Source organism: Chiloscyllium plagiosum, chromosome 11 (genome assembly GCF_004010195.1).
Source record: "Chiloscyllium plagiosum isolate BGI_BamShark_2017 chromosome 11, ASM401019v2, whole genome shotgun sequence".
NCBI classification, from domain to species: Eukaryota; Metazoa; Chordata; class Chondrichthyes; order Orectolobiformes; family Hemiscylliidae; genus Chiloscyllium; species Chiloscyllium plagiosum.
The window spans coordinates 11,649,996-11,667,741 of NC_057720.1; the positions used below are offsets into that span (position 1 = coordinate 11,649,996).

The 17,746-nt window shown below is 43.8% G+C and overlaps 1 protein-coding gene across 1 annotated transcript in view; it reads right to left on the reverse strand.

Annotated features, from left to right (window-relative positions):
- pigk (phosphatidylinositol glycan anchor biosynthesis, class K) overlaps nucleotides 1-17,746 on the reverse strand; it is a 117,929-nt gene that overhangs the window by 45,571 nt on the left and 54,612 nt on the right. Inside the window, exon 10 of the mRNA XM_043698684.1 lies at nucleotides 2,097-2,172. Coding sequence (XP_043554619.1) covers nucleotides 2,097-2,172 — 76 coding nt within the window. The remainder of the gene's footprint in view (nucleotides 1-2,096; nucleotides 2,173-17,746) is intronic.

Consider the following 17,746-nt stretch of genomic DNA (forward strand, 5'->3'; position numbering starts at 1 on the left):
GAAGCTTCTTACAAAACAGATCTGTGAGCCTTGGGTCAGTCGGATGTTTGCAATTAATATTATCCCTAGACAATGCCCCACTACTTCACAATCTAAAGCAGCATTTAAAGCTGACTGCTTTTTCTTTGACCGAACAAATGCTTTATGTATTAGAGGTGTGTCTGACACCAACGTATGTTGCAACAGTACTTAATAGCGACTATGCTGATGCTACAAGTGGAAAACGTTGCTCAGAAGAAAATGCCCACAAACCAATGGCTGGGTGAACAAACACAGCATCTGGGTCACTGGAGAGAAGGAAGTCCTCGGGAGTGTTGCTGAACAAAGAGACCTTGAAATGAAGGCTCAGAGCTCCTTGAACGTGGAGTCGCAGGTAGATAGGATAGTGAAGAAGGCGTTTGGCATACTTTCCTTTATTGGTCAGAGTATTGAGTACAGGAAGTGGGAGGTCATGTTGCGGCTGTGTGGGACATTGGTTAGGCCACTGTTAGAATATTGTGTGCAATTCTGTTCTCCTTCCTATCAGAAAGATGTTGTGAAACTTGAAAAGGTTCAGAAAAGATTTACAAGGGTGTTGCCAGGGTTGGAGGATTTGAGCTATAGGGAGAGGTTGAACAGGCTGGGGCTGTTTTCCCTGGAGCGTCAGAGGCTGAGGGGTGACCTTATTGAAGTTTATAAAATCATGAGGGGCATGGATAGGATAAATAGGCAAAGCCTTTTCCCTGGGATGAGGGAGTCCAGAATTAGAGGTCATAGGTTTAGGGTGAGAGGGGAAAGATATAAAAGAGACCTAAGGGACAACGTTTTCACTCAGAAGATGGTACGTGTATGGAATGAGCTGCCAGAGGAAGTGGTGGAGGCTGGTACAATTGCAACATTTAAAAGGCATCTGGTTGTGTATATGAATAGGAAAGGTTTGGAGGAATATGGGCCAAATGCTGACAAATGGGACTAAATTAGGTTGGGATATCTGGTTGGCATGGACGAGTTGGACCGAAGGGTCTGTTTCCGTGCTGTACAGCTCTATGACTCTAATTTCCAGCTCTGCCTCATACAGCAGCAACATCTTGGTGTCAGCTACAGAATACCATATCTGCGGTAGCGGGTCACAGGTTCAAGACCCACTCCCTGAGACCTGAGCACATCCTCTTAGGTGACCTTCCAGTGTCGTCCTGAGTGAGCCAACATACACAAGATGTTCAAGATAGATGGATACCATCCCATGGCTCTTGATGGAAGGAGAATCAGGGAGTTATTGGGGCGGCACGGTGCTCAGTGGTTAGCACTGCTGCCTCACAGCACCAGGGACCCAGGTTCAATTCCAGCCTCAAGCAACTGACTGTGTGGAGTTTGCACATTCTCCCCGTGCCTGCTTGGGTTTCCTCCGGGTGCTGCGGTTTCCTCCCACAGTCCAAAGATGTGCAGGACAGGTGAATTGGCTACGCTAAATTGCCCACAGTGTTAGGTGCATTAGGCAGAGGGAAATGGGTCTATGTGGGTTACTCTTTGGAGGGTCGGTGTGGACTTGTTGGGCCAAAGGGCCTGTTCCCACACTGTAGGGAATCTGATCATCAGTGCCCTGGTCCAATCAGTTAGAAAACAAAGCAGAGATGCTGGAAGAGGCCAGTGTACTCACATACATCAACGACTGTAGGCAGATCAAGAGGAAATGAGAAGGGATAACTCATCAGTCACACACCAAGTCTTCAATGACGTTGATTAAGGCTCTGCTTCACTGCTGTGGCCGAAGTCAGATTGGACAAACTCCAAACACAATTACAGGAAAGATAGATACAGATTTGGTAGGTTACAGCACATTTCACAACTCTACAGAAGAAAGGGAGGTTGGAGATGGGGAAGTGGGGTTTGATTTTTCAAGTCCTCTCAGACTGATGGCAAAGACACATTTTTCAGATCCATCTCCACATCCATTGCGCAAAAAGAAAAGAAAATCACACATAGATGTGGTATTTTGAGCCCATCACCACAAATGTCCTGGACAAGTATGTGCTGAAATAGAATCCACTCAAGGAATAGATGGGCCCTGGAGTTAAATCAATTGCTACAACGTTCAAACAGTGAAGGTTGAATCGTACCTGATGAATTATCTGTGCCACAGCAAGTTGATCCACATATTTCAGCACTGGAGCTGTCTGGCTTTCTGTTACATCGCTGAAAATAAACACAGAAATGTTACAAACCATTTGTTAGCAAGCTGCTGCAGCAATCAAAGCTCAAAGTTTTAAAACATAAACAATTCTAAATCAAGTAACAAGTTTGAACAATCTCAAGTTAGTCCCCTCAAGTGACTGTCTCTGTGGAGTTTGCACATTCCCCCTGTGTCTGTGTGGGTTTCCTCTGGGTGCTCCGGTTTCGTCCCAAAGACATGCAGCTGAGGTGGGTTGGCCATGCTACATTGCCCATAGTGTCCATGAATGTGCAGGCTAGTTGGATTAGCCATGAGAAATGCAGAGTAGGGAGGTGGACCTGGGTGGAACGCTCTGGAGGATCAGTGTGCATTCGATAGGCTGAATGGCCTGCTTCCATACTGTAGGGATTTTACGATTCGATGAATTTGTCTCCAAGAGTCAGAGAAACACGATGAGGGAGTGTGATGTGAAGGGAACTATGGAGAAGGGGAGGCCCAACGTTATGTGTTGGTAGCTGGAAGAGAATTCATGTGGCTCACATGGAAATGGTAAAAAGAAATTAAACATATTTCCCTTTGTGGCTCCTTCTCAGAGAGGGTTGCTCAGGTAAGTTGAGCCAAGTGCATGTTAAGGGATCTGAACAACAGATTGTGGATTGCCAGTTCTTGCTGAGTACATGCTTTGGAGGAAGGGATTTCTGCAGGAAAGATCTTTGTGATATCCCACCCAACAAATGTGGAATATCACCCCACCAAGATGAATCTCATTGAGCAACACGACGGTGCCTTAATAAAGCCAATGTTAAGAACACCGTTCAACCTTTGGAGTCAATGAGATAACAGTTTGTCTGATTGCAACCTTAACTTTACATTCCTGTCTGGAACCATCACACTTCCGTCTGCTCTGCCCCAGCAGGGATTCAATGACCCAGTCTCCAATGCAGAAGAATCCAAACACAAACCATCGTCAGAAGAGAAATTCTTGCTTAAATAGGAGACTGCATTATTTTGAAACTGTGCCCAAGAGTGGGAACATTCTCTCAGTACTTACCCTGTCAAATCCCTCCAGAAACAAAGTGGTGTCAACAAGATCCCCTCTCGTTCCTCCAAACTCCAATGAGCACGGCGGCACAATGGCTGGCACTGCTGCCTCACAGCACCAAGGACTGGGGTTTGAGTCCCGCCTCGGGTAACTGTCTGTGTGGAGTTTGCTTGGGTTTCCTCTGGGTGCTCCGGTTTCCTCCCACAATCCAAAGATGTGCAGGTTAGGTGAATTGGCCATGCTAAATTGCCCATAGTGTTAGGTGCATTAGTCAGGGGTAAATAGAAGATAGGGGAATGGATCTGGTTGGGTTACTCTTCAGAGGGTCAGTGTGTACTGGTTTGGCCAAATGGCCTGTTTCCATACTGTAGGGAATCTAATCTAATCGAATGCAGGTTTAAATTCCTCAATTTTGTCTTACGAGATTATCCCTTCATTCCAGGAATCACAGCATCCCTGCAGTCTGGAAGCAGACCATTTGGCCCATCGACTTCCCTTCCATGAAGCTTCCCACATAAACCTATCTTCTCTACACTATCCCTGTAACCCTGCATTTCCAGTGACCAATCCAGCGAGCCTGCACATCTTAGCAGGACTTATACACTTAATAGTAAGGTCCTAGGGAGTATTACTGAACAAAGAGACACATTTTCAGCTCTGATCTCCAACATCTGCAGACCTCACTTTCTCCTTCCCATTTATATACCAATCCAAATGCCTTTTAAATGTTGCAGTCTCCACCACTTCCTCTGGCAGCTCATTCCATACACTTACCACCTTCTGAGTGAAAACGTTACCCCTTAGGTCTCTTTTATATCTTTCCCCTCTCACCCTAAACCTATGCCCTCTAGTTCTGGACTCCTCCACCCCAGGGAAAATACTTTGTCTATTTACCCTATCCATGCCCCTCATGGTTTTTATAAATGGGAAGGGTTTGGAGGAATATGGGCCGGGTGCTGGCAGGTGGAACTAGATTGGGTTGAGATATCTGATATGCATGGACGAGTTGGACCGAAGGGTCTGTTTCCATGCTGTACATCTCTATGACCCTATCCCTGGCGACCATGGGCACTGTTTAGCCTGGTCAATCCACCTAACCTGCACATCTTTAGAGTGTGGGAGGAAACCCACACAGAGACAATGAGCATTTGCAAACACCACTCAGACAGTGTCCCGAGGCTGGGATCGAACCCTATTACTGAGAGGCAGCAATGCGAATCACTAAGCCACCATGCCTCCCAACAAGTGAACCCCAGCCAAGGAAACCTTCTCTGATCCATTTCTAATGCAAGTATAACCCTCCTGAAGCAACATGTTTTTAAAGATGGACACAACATCGGAAATAACAATAAAATTAGAAGTCAAAGTACAAATGTATGGGTTGTGCCTGCTGGCAGATTGGTTTGGGATAGCTGGTCAGCATGGACGGGTTGGACCGAAGGGTCTGTTTCCATGCTGTACATCTCTATGGACTCTATGATATAATTACATTTTTGACTCATGTAAAAACCTGTATGGCATTCTCTTAAAGTTAAGACAAAGGTGGTAGGAAAGTAACTCTGATGATCCATTGCAAGTGCCATTACACTAATATTTTCTGACTATTTAGTTTCTGGCTATCAGCTTAACCTACAGCGACAGAGAGGAGGAGAGCTGTGCAACAGCTGCCCAACCAACACTGATAGTTAAAAATGAGCTCTCTATAACAGCCACTGACACAAACCACATCCAGCTCCTAAATGCATGCATAAACCCAGGACTCAGAGAATCAATTCCCTTCAGATGTCTGACACTGCTGTGGTGCTGCTATCACCTGTTAAAGATGAGAAAGCAGTTTATTCTGAGTCCATGTTCCTGAATTCCTATCGTTTCATTCCACCTTTGAATTTACTTCTTTTTTTAGAAAACAAATACATGGCTGGTAGCAAATCTCTGAAGATAATTAAATCACCCTCTTGTTGCACGCAGCATTCAACCTGTTTCCTGGAGCTTCATAAACCTTCAAGTGAGTCCACATTATTTGAGATCCTTCCTAGTGGAAAGCTTTTTGTTTTAAAGTGGAACTCATTATCTTTCCCCACAAGCTCAGACATTATTTCGTTACTGTGACTAATGGTGCAATCTATATTAAAATTTCTCACTTCACACTCTCTCTCACACACACACAAAAGACCACCACATCTTTTTCACTGATGTGTTTATGGCTCCATTCCATTTTTAAAGGTTTATTTATTCATGAGATCAGGGTGTGGTTGGCCAGGCCAGCATTTATTGCCCATCAGGCAGTTAAGAGTCAACCACATTGCTGTGGTCTGCAGCCCCATGTAGACCAGATCAGGTAAAGATGGCAGATTCCTTCCCTAAAGGACATTGCTGAACCAAATGGGTTCTTCCAGCAATTAACAATGGTCATTCGCTCTCAATTCCAGATTTTTAAAATCCAGGTCCCCAAAACATTCGCTGACTTTCTGGATTAACAGTTAATATCACTAGGCCATTGCCTCCCTGCGATTTGGGCTCCCTATTATGAGACACATGGGCCGTAGCCTTTTAAAAAAAAGTTACGCTGGAAGATAGAATGCCATAACCTTCTGTCCCAAGTTTAGGTTTCAATGTGGGAGCTCGTCTCTGGCATTGGTGGATTTTCCCACATGCTATACAGACCCAGAGCATGAACACCACTGGAACTCCCCGTGAGCACCTCTCAGAAGCTCTCTCAACACTCAAAAGCCCACACCATCATTTGGGTCCAAGGTGGTTAACTCTTCAGCCCTGTGCAATTCAATTTGCATTTATTTAGCACCTTCAGCGTCCTGAAGCACAGCACAGGAGTGAGATCAGACAACATTTAGACACTGAATAAAAGTTCTGAAGCAGGACCATTGCTTACTCTCCAGCAATGATGCCAGACCTGCTGAGTTCTTCCAGCAATATGGGATTTTGTATAACATTCAGAAACTGAGCCATTCTGGGGGATAATAGGTATAGGATCAAAACTGAAATAGATAGGATTTAAGGAGTATCTTAAAGGGAAAGGAAGAAAGGTGAACTGAAGATGAGAAATCTAGAGTTAAGGCCTAGTCATCTGAGGCACAACTACTACCAAAAAGAGGTGAAAAACGTTGTAGCTGATGACAGATAATGGATAGGCACTGTGACCATTTAAGGATCTGCATAAAAAAGATGAGAATTTTCAGTCTGAATTTACAACTGGTGAACAAAGAAGTGCCTACAGACTGCAGCTCATTATTGATTCCTAGCTCATAGAGAACCAAACCGATGGCCCTTCAAAACCCATCCATCCTCTTATAAGATTTTCTGAACAGTTCCCAGTGGCTGTTATGAAGCTGGCTTACTAATGTATTTGTTTTTGTTCTAAGCTGCCAATAAATGCTATGAGAGAATAACAAATAACTTTAGGACCAATTGGAAGGTGCGAATCTAATCAGGTGTGGTCATAAATTAGGACAGCAAATTCTCAAAACTAGTAGCACAGTCGCGATTAATGGATTCAGGTACAGAGTTAACAAATCAGGAGCAGCCAAAGGCAACCCAGGATCTACAATGGTTCACAGAAATGACATTGATTTTAGAGAGGTCTCAGGTTAAAGGATGAGGAGCATCAGTGAACCACACAATTTACTTGTTGCTTCACAACCTGACAACAAAATCGGTAATTTGAGAGCTTCTGTGCCCCACACTGGTATGGGTTTCCTGAGCAAGTAATTGAACTAGACGTCCAAACAACTCTTCAGTTGACCCAGCAACTCAAAACACAGATCACAGTCGCAAACCAAATAGTTTCTGCAGAAGCTGTTCGTAAATAAGACTCTCGCCTTCGAGTCAGAAGATTGTGGGCTCAAGTCTCACAGCAGTGACTCAAACACAGAACTTACCTGGATATTATTTTGCAGTGCTGAGGGAGTGCTGCATTGTAGGAGGTGCTGTCTTTCAATTGACATATCAAAGTCAGTCGGCCCTACACCATTCCACCTCATTCTTTCAGATAAACAATGGCTCTCAGTAGTGTAGTACTGTATATATTAAATTGGAACGAAGGTAAGTTCTCCCTTAGCCAATATTTATCCCTCAACCAAGACCGAAAAACAGATGATCAGATAGTGTAAAAGTGTAGGACCTCACTGTGTATGAATTAGCTGTTGTATTTCCTAACTGAAAGTATTGTACAGCGTAAACACAGACCTTTTCTTCAAGCTGGGGAATCTGGAACAAGAAGGAAGAGTCCCAGGGAAAGACTATAATCATTTAGGACTGAGATGAGGAGAAATTTCTTTATTTAAAGGGCTGCGAGTCTTCAGAAGTCTCCACCCAAGAGCATTGTGGACGTGCTGCCATTCAATGCCGAGGCACAGATTTTTGATCTCACCAAGATTTAAGGGATGTGGCAAGCTGATGGATTGGTGAAGCTAAAGCAGAGAAACAGCCACGATTGTATACAATAGCAGAACAACACTGAGGAGCCACACAGTTTATTCCTCCTCCTTACCTTCCTATAACAAAAGAATCGTGTTTCAAAAGTACTTTAGTGCCTCCAAAGGCAGACAGAGGTTTTAGAAATGAAAGTCTGTCTTTCTTTCCCCACAAATACTCTGCTCTTACAGCCAATATCCACATGTGCTGCCAAGAACAATCTATTACTTAACTTCGTCGTTGCGACTGCTTATTGCCTCTTCCACATTGGAACCGTGGAAGGGGGTCCCCACTCCGGGGGAGAGCCTGTGTCAGAAAGGAGTTGGCAGAAAATGGCTGCAGCTCATTAGGACCCTACAAGGTATCAACATTAATGAAGTTCGAAACGCAAACAGAAATCAAAGTCCTCTCGGAAGACAGATGAACCCGAGCAGATGCAACTACTAATCTTCATATAAGCCCTACATTATAGTAATTAGAATTAAATGAAGAGCATCTGGCATGTCATTTACTACACCATTTTGCTTTTGAAATGTGTCTACATTTCCAGGCATGGACAGAATATCAATCATACTCCATTATTTATGAGATATTAATGCATCTTTCTTCTTCCTCTTTCGAAGATGCCAACTCTTATGAATCCAGATTCACCTGCACACCCTCATTTTTGCTCCAGCCTTTAGGCACGAACCAAAACAAAATATACGAGAGAGTAATTCAACCACAGGGGCCATCGCAAACTGAACAAACACAATCACATCTCGTGGTGGCACTCGTTAAAGTTATTCTCCTGCGGGATGTTGGCATCACCAGCAAGGCCAGTATTTGCTGCCCATCCCTAACTGAGTCTCTCAATCCACCATTTCAGTTAAGAGTCAATCACATTGCTCCGGGTCTGAAGTCAAACTTTCGCCAAATCAGGTAAGGTTCCAGATCTCCTCTCCTGAAGAACACTGGTGAACCAGATGGACTTTTGCAACAATGATAATTTCCATGGCAGAGGGGCTCAGTGGTTGGCACTGCTGCTTCACGGCGCCAGGGACCCGGGTTCAATTCCAGCCTCGGGTGACTGTCTGTGTGGAGTTTGCATGTTCTCCCTTTGTCTGCGTGGGTTTCCTCGAAGTGCTCTGGTTTCCTCCCACAATCCAAGAAAGTGCAGGTTAGGTGAACTGACCATGCTAAATTGCCCATAGTGTTCAGGGATTAGTAGGCTAGGTGTATTAGTTAGAGGTAATAGGTATAGGGAATGAGTCTGGAAGGGACACTCTTCGGAGGGTCGGTGTGGACTTGTTGGACCAAATGGCTTTTTTCCACACTGTAGTGATTCTAATTCTAATCAGACTGTAGTGGTGGGATTTGAACCAGTATTCCCAGGGATTGAATCCAAGCCTTTGGATTACCAGTGGTAGCACTTTACCACTGTCTCACCAAGCATGCAACAAAGTTCCCTAAGAGAGGGAGTGGTAAGATTCCGGACGTGAATAACGACTGGAGAATGTTTCCTTCATTAGCCCAGAGGTGGTGGCTCAAACAAATCATGCAATCAGCTAACTCAGGCGGAAATCAGATTTTATTTTAATTCATTCATGGGATGAGAGCCAGCATTTATTACCCATCCCTAATTGTCCAGGGGACAGTTACATGTCAACCACATTGCTATGGGTCAGCAGTCACATGGCCAGACCAGGTAAGAACAGCAGATTTCTTCCCACAAATTTAGTGAACAAGATGTTTTGTCATGACAATCGCATGGTCAGCATTAAATTAGAACTCAATTCCAGGTTTTTAATTAATTCAAATTTCATGATTTGCCCTGGTGGTATTCAAACTCATGGCCCCAGAACATGAACCTGGGGGTCTGGATTACTTGTGCAGTGGCATTACCACTACTCTGCCATCTCCTGCTACAAAGGCGAGAACACACCCAATCAGCTCATCTACTCGTTGCCTGAATCAACTCAGCCCTTAAACAGACCTCTGATGTTTAGTACGACATTACGAAGAAATAAAGTAATAACATATATTACTGAATAATCAATAAATCCTCATTAACCTTCATGGGTCAAGGACATCAAGGGTCGTTTCTCAAGGGATGAGGCGAGTAGGATCATATATTAGGTTGCAATGAGAGACAAAGGCAGAACCTTCCATTGGATGTCAGAGAGGTCTTTGGCTGGCAGTGTTAGAGGTAAAAGTCAGCAGTCTTGGTAACAGATAGGATCATCTCTCACTAAAACCATGACAGTTAAATCCAAATTAACATTCCCATGACCACTCGTGCAGACTGGTGACCTTCTAGTTTCTGTAGCTCAGCTCCGCACTGTCTTCACACAGAGAGCACCAGTTCACTGAATATCAATAGCGTTTCAGTGCATTGCCCTGGAGGCTTCAGTAAAGCATTGCTGGCAGCATTAGCTCAGGTGGTATTACTCTCCCTTTTCCATTACAAGGTTGTGCATACATACAGTCAGGGACTTGAGCACAAGATGTGGGTGACATTTCAGTGTGGTTCTAAGAGAATGGTGCACTGTCTAAACTGACATATTTCAAATATTTCGAAGGAGGCCAGAGGATGTTTTGATCAATAATCACTTTTTAAAGAAAAGCATCAGAGTGCAGATTTTGGGAACTGGCTGCATGTGAGTTGGCTGCTATCCAACAATGGTGACCCCATTGGTTGAAAAGCATGTTTTGTTTTTAGGTACCCTTAGGTCATGAAAAGCACTTCTCTGCACGACTTGCCGAGTTAAACAATTCCTCAGGATGGACGGGGACATTCTGGTGCTGAGGTAACTAAACAGTTTAACGCTGGACCCACACACATTGTCAGAGGTGGGGCATAAAGTCATACAGCATGGAAACAGACCATTCAGTCCAACTCGGTCACTCAGGTGGCTGTCGAATCAGCAGCCAGCTGGGAGAGATGCTCTGTTTCCATCTGCTGTTTTCATTCAACATCCATCTGGATATACCCAAAATGGCTGACCCTTTGGTGAAATGTTTCCTTTCCAGTTTGGGCATTCTTGGGTGAGAGATATTGTGTGTGTGTGTGTGTGTGTGTGGCCGGGATGGAATGGTGCATTTCTTTCAGGGAGGTGACAAGAATATATTTGAAGTGATTCCCCCTCCCTCCCGGTAAGCCCTTCCCATAACGAGGCTCATCTTGTGTCAGATAAGATACAGAGCTCATCTTGTGTCAGACAATGTGGACAGCATGGCCTGGTCATCACAGCTAACTGACTGTACCCAGAGCTTCAATACTGGAGATGCTCAGTCTGAAGTTGATACTGGAGCGGCTACTCTGCCAGCGGATGTACAGGATTTTGTAAAAGCACTACTGTAGACATTCCTTCAGCTAGACAATTGCCCTGCAGGATATGCCTCAGCAGTGACCTCAATAGGAATAGAGATTCACAACTCAATCTCAGGTTATGTCTCCAGCAGATTACAGCCACAAAACGAGTCTTGGGTGACCCACTACCATTCATGTTATTAAAATTGATAAGATAATTGTCTCAAACACTGGGTAAAGCAAGATAAATCTGCTTGAATTCCTCATTCACAACGCAATCAAGGAAAATGTCATCAACATGTCCATGAAGGATACAAAAGAAAGCAATGATTTTGATAAACAGGCCACCATCAGACCTAATAAATCATCTCCTCTGTGGGTGAGAGACTTGCAGACCTGACTCATAAAATGGCCCGTTTCCTGGGAAACCACTGCTTCTATTATGCATTATAAACAGCAATGTAATCTCAATGCCAGCTCATTTTAAGCGAAAGTATTTTTCCTTAAAAATATAAATCATTTTGAGTCATCCAGAAGCAAACACTACGTATGATTATGCAAAGATTATGAACTTGTTCGATAGGGTAAACAGAGAGATGCTATCTCCATTTGTGATTGAGACCACAACTAGGGACCGTAAATATGCGACAGAGACTGATAAACCTAGCCAAGGGATTCAGGAGAAACTCCTTAGCCAGAGAGTGGTTAGAATGTGCAACTTGTGGCCACATGAAGTGGTTCAGATGGTTAGCTGGATAGGAAATGCACTGAAGCAGTGCAGAAACAAGTTTTTCCACAGGTTTATTCTAGTTTTTATAGTCCATGTGAGCTCATTGCATCCTACATCAATCAACCCCAACAACACATCCTTCTATATTCTGTTCTTGTTGATGTAATTTTCTCTACATTGACCCCCCCTCTGTCAGACTACATCATTTAAAACTGTTGTCAGGCCACCTCACAGCTTTCTCTTTGTTTTCCCAAAATGGAAAAGACCATCTCCCCTCACCAACAAGATTATTTCAGCCTTTTCTGATAAGTGTACCTTTTCTGCTCCAACATTGCAATTGGAAGTCTTACTTTGCACCTTGCTACAGTCTCCAGACTCTTTGTAAAATATGAAGTGTGCCCTACACTTCCTCAGAGCAGTGGAGGTGCCCATGTTGGACTGGGGTGAACACACGACACCAGGTTATAGTCCAACAGGTTTATGTGAAATCACAAGCTTTTGGTGCAGTGCCCCTTCATTCAGACAAAGCAGCAGTGCTCTTAAAGCTTGTGATTTCAAATAAACCTTTTTGACTATAACCTGGTGTCATGCGACTTCAGACTAAGTGTGGCCGAACCAACATTTACAAGTTTAACGTAACTTTTCTGCTTTTCAGGCTGTCTCTATTGAAATGAATCCTCGGGCATGGGTTGGTTTTATTATGGCTTTGATAACCTGAGCTGCAACTTTTAATGATTAGTAAATTGAAACCCATACCCATTTAAACTCTCATCATCCAAGGAATAGCTTGTCAGCTTATTTCTCCGACTAAACTCCAGCACCTCATACTTACCTATGGCAAAATCATTGCTATCCAGCACTGCACCAACCAGAATTCCCTAGTAACTGGAATTTCCGGACACAGCCTGCTGGATCTTGTCTGTTTGTCAATAAGGCAGCACTTGTAAAGTGAAGCGTGCATGAGTAATGCAAAATCTATTTGGACTTCGGTGAGGAATGCTGTTATTTAACGTGATAACAAAACTGAAATGATAATTAACTGGTTGAATGCAGTGACCTCAGGCTGCAGTCAAGGGCTCGCTGAGCACCAGCTGTTCCAACACAGCCCAACTCCCAAAGGCACCAGCTCACCCCGAGAACTGAGAACCAGTGAAAAGAGGCTGTTCTGACTGTAACAAGGTTGACATGCATCAACGATTGAATTAGGCCTGAAATTATGGGACCTCTTAGGATCACAGGAACATGGCAACATTTAGTTTATAAAAATGGAAAATGTAGAGAAATGGAAGCAGCAGCAGATTTTTGAAACATTCCTGAAGATTCTGGGGAGTTTGGGATTATTGTTCATTGAAATGGGATAGAAGATGGTTAACATGACCATTCGACTTTCGCCTCCATCCATTAAAGGAAGCATTTGATCTTCTTCGGACATCTCCTTTAACCATTTTTGGTTAACTAGCACATCTATTACCAGCGCCTGCGAAATGTTCTGCACATTGAAAATTGTTTGCCACTTACACAGGGAGTGAATAGAAGCATACAGCTTTAAGCTACAAATGGCCGCAGGTCCTGCCGTGTCTATGGCGATGAAGAGTGGAGCTATGAGCAACAATCTTTGATCAGTAAAAAGATTGAGAAGAGGATCTGGGCAAGGCATGGTCTCGTAACCTCAGTTTTATTAACCAAGGCACAGAGTACAAAAGGAAGTTAAACTTTTATGAAGCACTAGAACAGCATCAGTGTGCATACTTTATAAGAATGTCAAGGATGTACAAACAATGGCAAGAAAAATGCACAAAACAGCAGCAGGGATGAGGGACTCTTCTTCTGGAGAGAGATGGGAGAAGCAGAAAAGGTGAAGAGGAGATTTAACAGAGATGTTAAAAATCATGAAAGGCTTTCATGAAGTGAATAAACTTCCCGCTGGCAGGAGAACCGGCAAATTACAAAAAGAACAGATTTAAGATCATTGGCGAAAGAAGCAACATAGAAGGAGTAGGCCATTCAGCCCCTCAAGCCTGCTCCACCATTCTTCAAGGAGAAATGTTTTGCTGCATCAAGTTCTAATGACCTGCAACATTCTGCCTGAAAAGCTACTGAAGCAGATGCAATGCCAACTTTAAAAAGGGAACTGCACAATAACTTAAAAAGGCGAAATTCATAGAATAATGGGAAAAGGGAGGGATTGAGTCAAGGAGGTTGTGGTCTATGGTAACCCACTGGCCTATTAATGCAGAGACTAAGGTAATGCTCTGGGGACCCAGGTACGAATCTTGCCATGACAGATCGGGGAAATCTGAGTTACGTTTACAAAGACTGAAATTAATGGTGACCATTGTTGGAAAAACCCATCTGGTACACGAATGTCCTTTAGGGAAGAAATTGCAGTCATTGCCAGGTCTAGATTACATGCGAGTCCAGACCCACAGTAACATGGTTGACTCTTAAATGCCCTCCAGGAAGGGCAATAAATGCTGGCCTAGACAGTCATGTCCTCAACCCAAGAATGAATAAATACAAATCAAATAGTCTTTTCACAGAAAAGACACAGGCATGACCGGCCAAATGACCTCGTACACTGTTCGATTATATGATTCTCAGAAGGTGCGGTTAATAGGACAGCTTTCTTTCAGGGTAAAGGCTTTTCTCCTCACAAATGTAAAGTGCAAAGAACCTGCTGGGAATCATCCAAAGCAGAAAGTCAGTCTTCAAGTTGAAGTTCTAGTCTGCACTAAGTTACCAAAACAGAGGCATTCAGCTACACGCTGTGATAGTCACCATCTGTGCCCCTTGGTCACAGGCAGTGGAAACGTCATGCAAGTTTCTTGATGCTGAATCACTATCATTCACCACCCAGAACTTTAGCTCATACCAGAAGAATGGCCATTCCAGCAAAAGTAACACTTGGGTGGCCAACAAAATTTCCTATATTTCCTGCTGTCTTGGGAAACAACCAACAAAATCAAAGGCCCCTCCCACCCCGGTTATACTCTCTTCCACCCTTTTCCATCAGGCAGAAGATACAAAAGTTTGTATTCTCGTACGAACAGATTCAATAACAACTTCTTCCCCGCTGTTATTAGACTTCTGAACGGACCTCTCAAATTTAAATTTAATGTTGATCTTGCTGTTTGTGCATCTTCTCTGTAGCCGTAACACTGTACTGTTCACTCTGTTCTCTTACCCGAATGCACTCTGCATGGTGCGATCTGCCTGGGCTGCACACAAAACAAAACTTTTCACTGTACCTAAGACAATGATAAATCAAATCAAATCAACAGATTGCAGTAGGAGATGAGTCAATCCTATAACAAAAAAAAACAAGTTTATTACAGTTGTCTACATCTCTTCCCAAGCAGCCTCTGGAGTATGCTGAAATTAAAAGGAACACAGGGGAGATCCTCCGATGAAGGATCACTGGCTAGAAAGATGAACTTGGCTTCTCTCTCCACAGATGCTTCCTGACCTGCTCGGCATTTTCTTCTCATTTATTCAGAGAATTAGGGCATTGCTGGCTAGACCAGCATTTATTGCCCCACCGTAACTGCCCAGAGGGCAGTTACGAGTCAACCACATCGCTGGGGGTCTGCATTCACATGTAGACAGTAGTGTCTTAGTTTGGGATTACAAGATGTACAGCGTGGGAACAGACACTTCGGTCCAACTCATCCATGCCAACCAGATATCCCAACCCAAATTTATCCCATTTGCCAGCACCTGGCCCATATCTCTCTAACCCTCCCTATTCATATACCCATCCAGATGCCTTTTAAATGTTGCAATTGTACCAGCTTCCACCACTTCCTATGGCAGCTCATTACATACACGCACCACCCCCTGCATGAAACAGTTGTCCCTTAGCTCCCTTTTAAATCTTTCCCCTCTCACTCTAAACCTATGCCCTCTAGTTATGGACTTCCCCACCCTAGGGAAAAGAATTTGTCAATTTATCCAACCGCGCCCCTCATGATTCTGTAAGATCACCCCTCACAGCCTCCAACGCTCTGGGAAAACAGCCCCAGCCTATTCAGCTTCTCTCTATAGCTCAAATCCTCCAACCCTGGCAACATGCTTGTATATTTTTTCTGAGCCCTTTCAACATCACAACATTCTTCCAACAGGAATCAGCATCTTTCATTTACCTAAATTAAACTCCATCTGCCACTGCTCAGCCCATCAGCCCATTAGCCCATCTGATCAAGATCCCATTGTACTCTGAGGTAACTTTCTTTGCTGTCCACTACTCCTCCAATTTTGGGTGTCACCTAGAAACTTACTAACTATACCTCCTATGGTCACATCCACATCATTTATACAAATAACAAAAAGCAGTGGACCCAGCACTGATCCTTGTGGCACACCACTGGTCACAGGCGTCCAGTCTGAAAAACAACCCTCCACCACCACCCCTATCTTTGAGCTAGTCGGTGAAGATGGCAGTTTCCTGAAGGACATTTGTGAACCAGATGTGTATTTTGTTTTCAGACAACCTACAATGGATTCAGAGTCATAAGTAAGCTCTTAATTCCAAGATTTTCTTTTTAAGTTGAAAGTCAAATTCTACTATTTGCTATGGTGGGATTTGAACCTGAGTTTCCAGAACAATACTTGGGTTTCAGCTTAACAGTCCAGTGGTAATACCACAAGGCCAATGCCTCCCTAAGTGCAACTTTTGCTTTTATTTTAGATTTCCAGTATTTTGCCTTTGGGATAAGGCAATGTCCTCTAAAACCATGAGGTAATGTTATACAGTCACAGAGTCAGACAGCACAGAAATAGACCACTCAGTCCAACCAATCCATGGTGAATGTAATCCCAAACTTAACTAGCCCCACCTACCTGGCCCATAGCCCCCCCAAACCTTTCCTATTCATGTACTTACCTAAACATTTTTTAAACATTGTACCTGTACCCACGTCCACCATTTCCTCTAAGTTCATTTCACACATTGTGTAAACAAAAAGTCCCATGTCTTTTCTAAATCTCCTCTCACCTTTAAAATATGCCCCCAAGTCTTGAAGTCCCCCACCCTAGGGAAAAGACACCTGCCATTCACCTTATCTAAACCCATGATTTTATAAACTTTGATAAATTCGCTCCTCAGCCTCCGACGCTCCAGGGAAAACAGCCCCAGCCTATCCAGCCTCTCCTTATAACTCAAACCCTCCAGTCCTGGCAACATCCTGGTAAGTCTGTTCTGAAACCACCTACAGCTCAATAATATCTTTCTACGAGCACGGCGACCAGAACTGTTCTGGGGTCAGGGCTTTGAATCCCACCATGATAGATGGAGAAATCCGTACGGAATAATCTTCTGGAATTACATAAATCACAAATGAAGCAATGTGCTCCAGAAACCTCTCTTCCCACCTAAACAGTTCTGCTTTCTAATCCTTATGCAACTCCATGTTAACAGCAAGTGTGGTCTTTACCTCGATAGATACTTGTGGTGATGTATCATCGGATCAAGTGGCTATAGTCCAGCCCTCAGACCAGTTTGAAAGAAAAACTCACCCCTTCTCTCCTTCACCACATCACACCTACCCCCTTAACCCCTTTGATGTTTGCCACCCCAAGGGCAATGGGTATTCTCAGTTATCAATGTGAATAGACTGACAGGACAGCAACTTGCTGCGCAGGAAAAAAATTGAGTTTGTTTTTAATATGCATGCAAATTTTAATTTTAATCTATACAGTTACACAACAGGAAATGGAACTAGAGACAATGTCTTAGAGGAATGAAAAATGAATTTAATATCAGATATTAGGTAAAACCTTTTGACTTGAAAGGATGAGTAAACACTCAGAAAAATCCAGGCAGGCTGGTGCAGAGAGAAATACTGGGGTCAGCCAAAGTACAAGTGGATGCTGTCATGATGCGTCCTGGCTTCTGTGTCCTTCTGCAATCTTACAGCACTCCAGGCTCTCTGCTGTCTTCCAATAACTGTTCCCCCTGTCCCTCACTAATACCCATCACCCCATCCCTCTCCAATACCCATCCCCCCATCCCTCTCCAATACCCGTCCCCTGTCCCTCTCCAATACCCGTCCCCTGTCCCTCTCCAATACCCGTCCCTTGTCCCTCTCCAATACCCATCTCCCG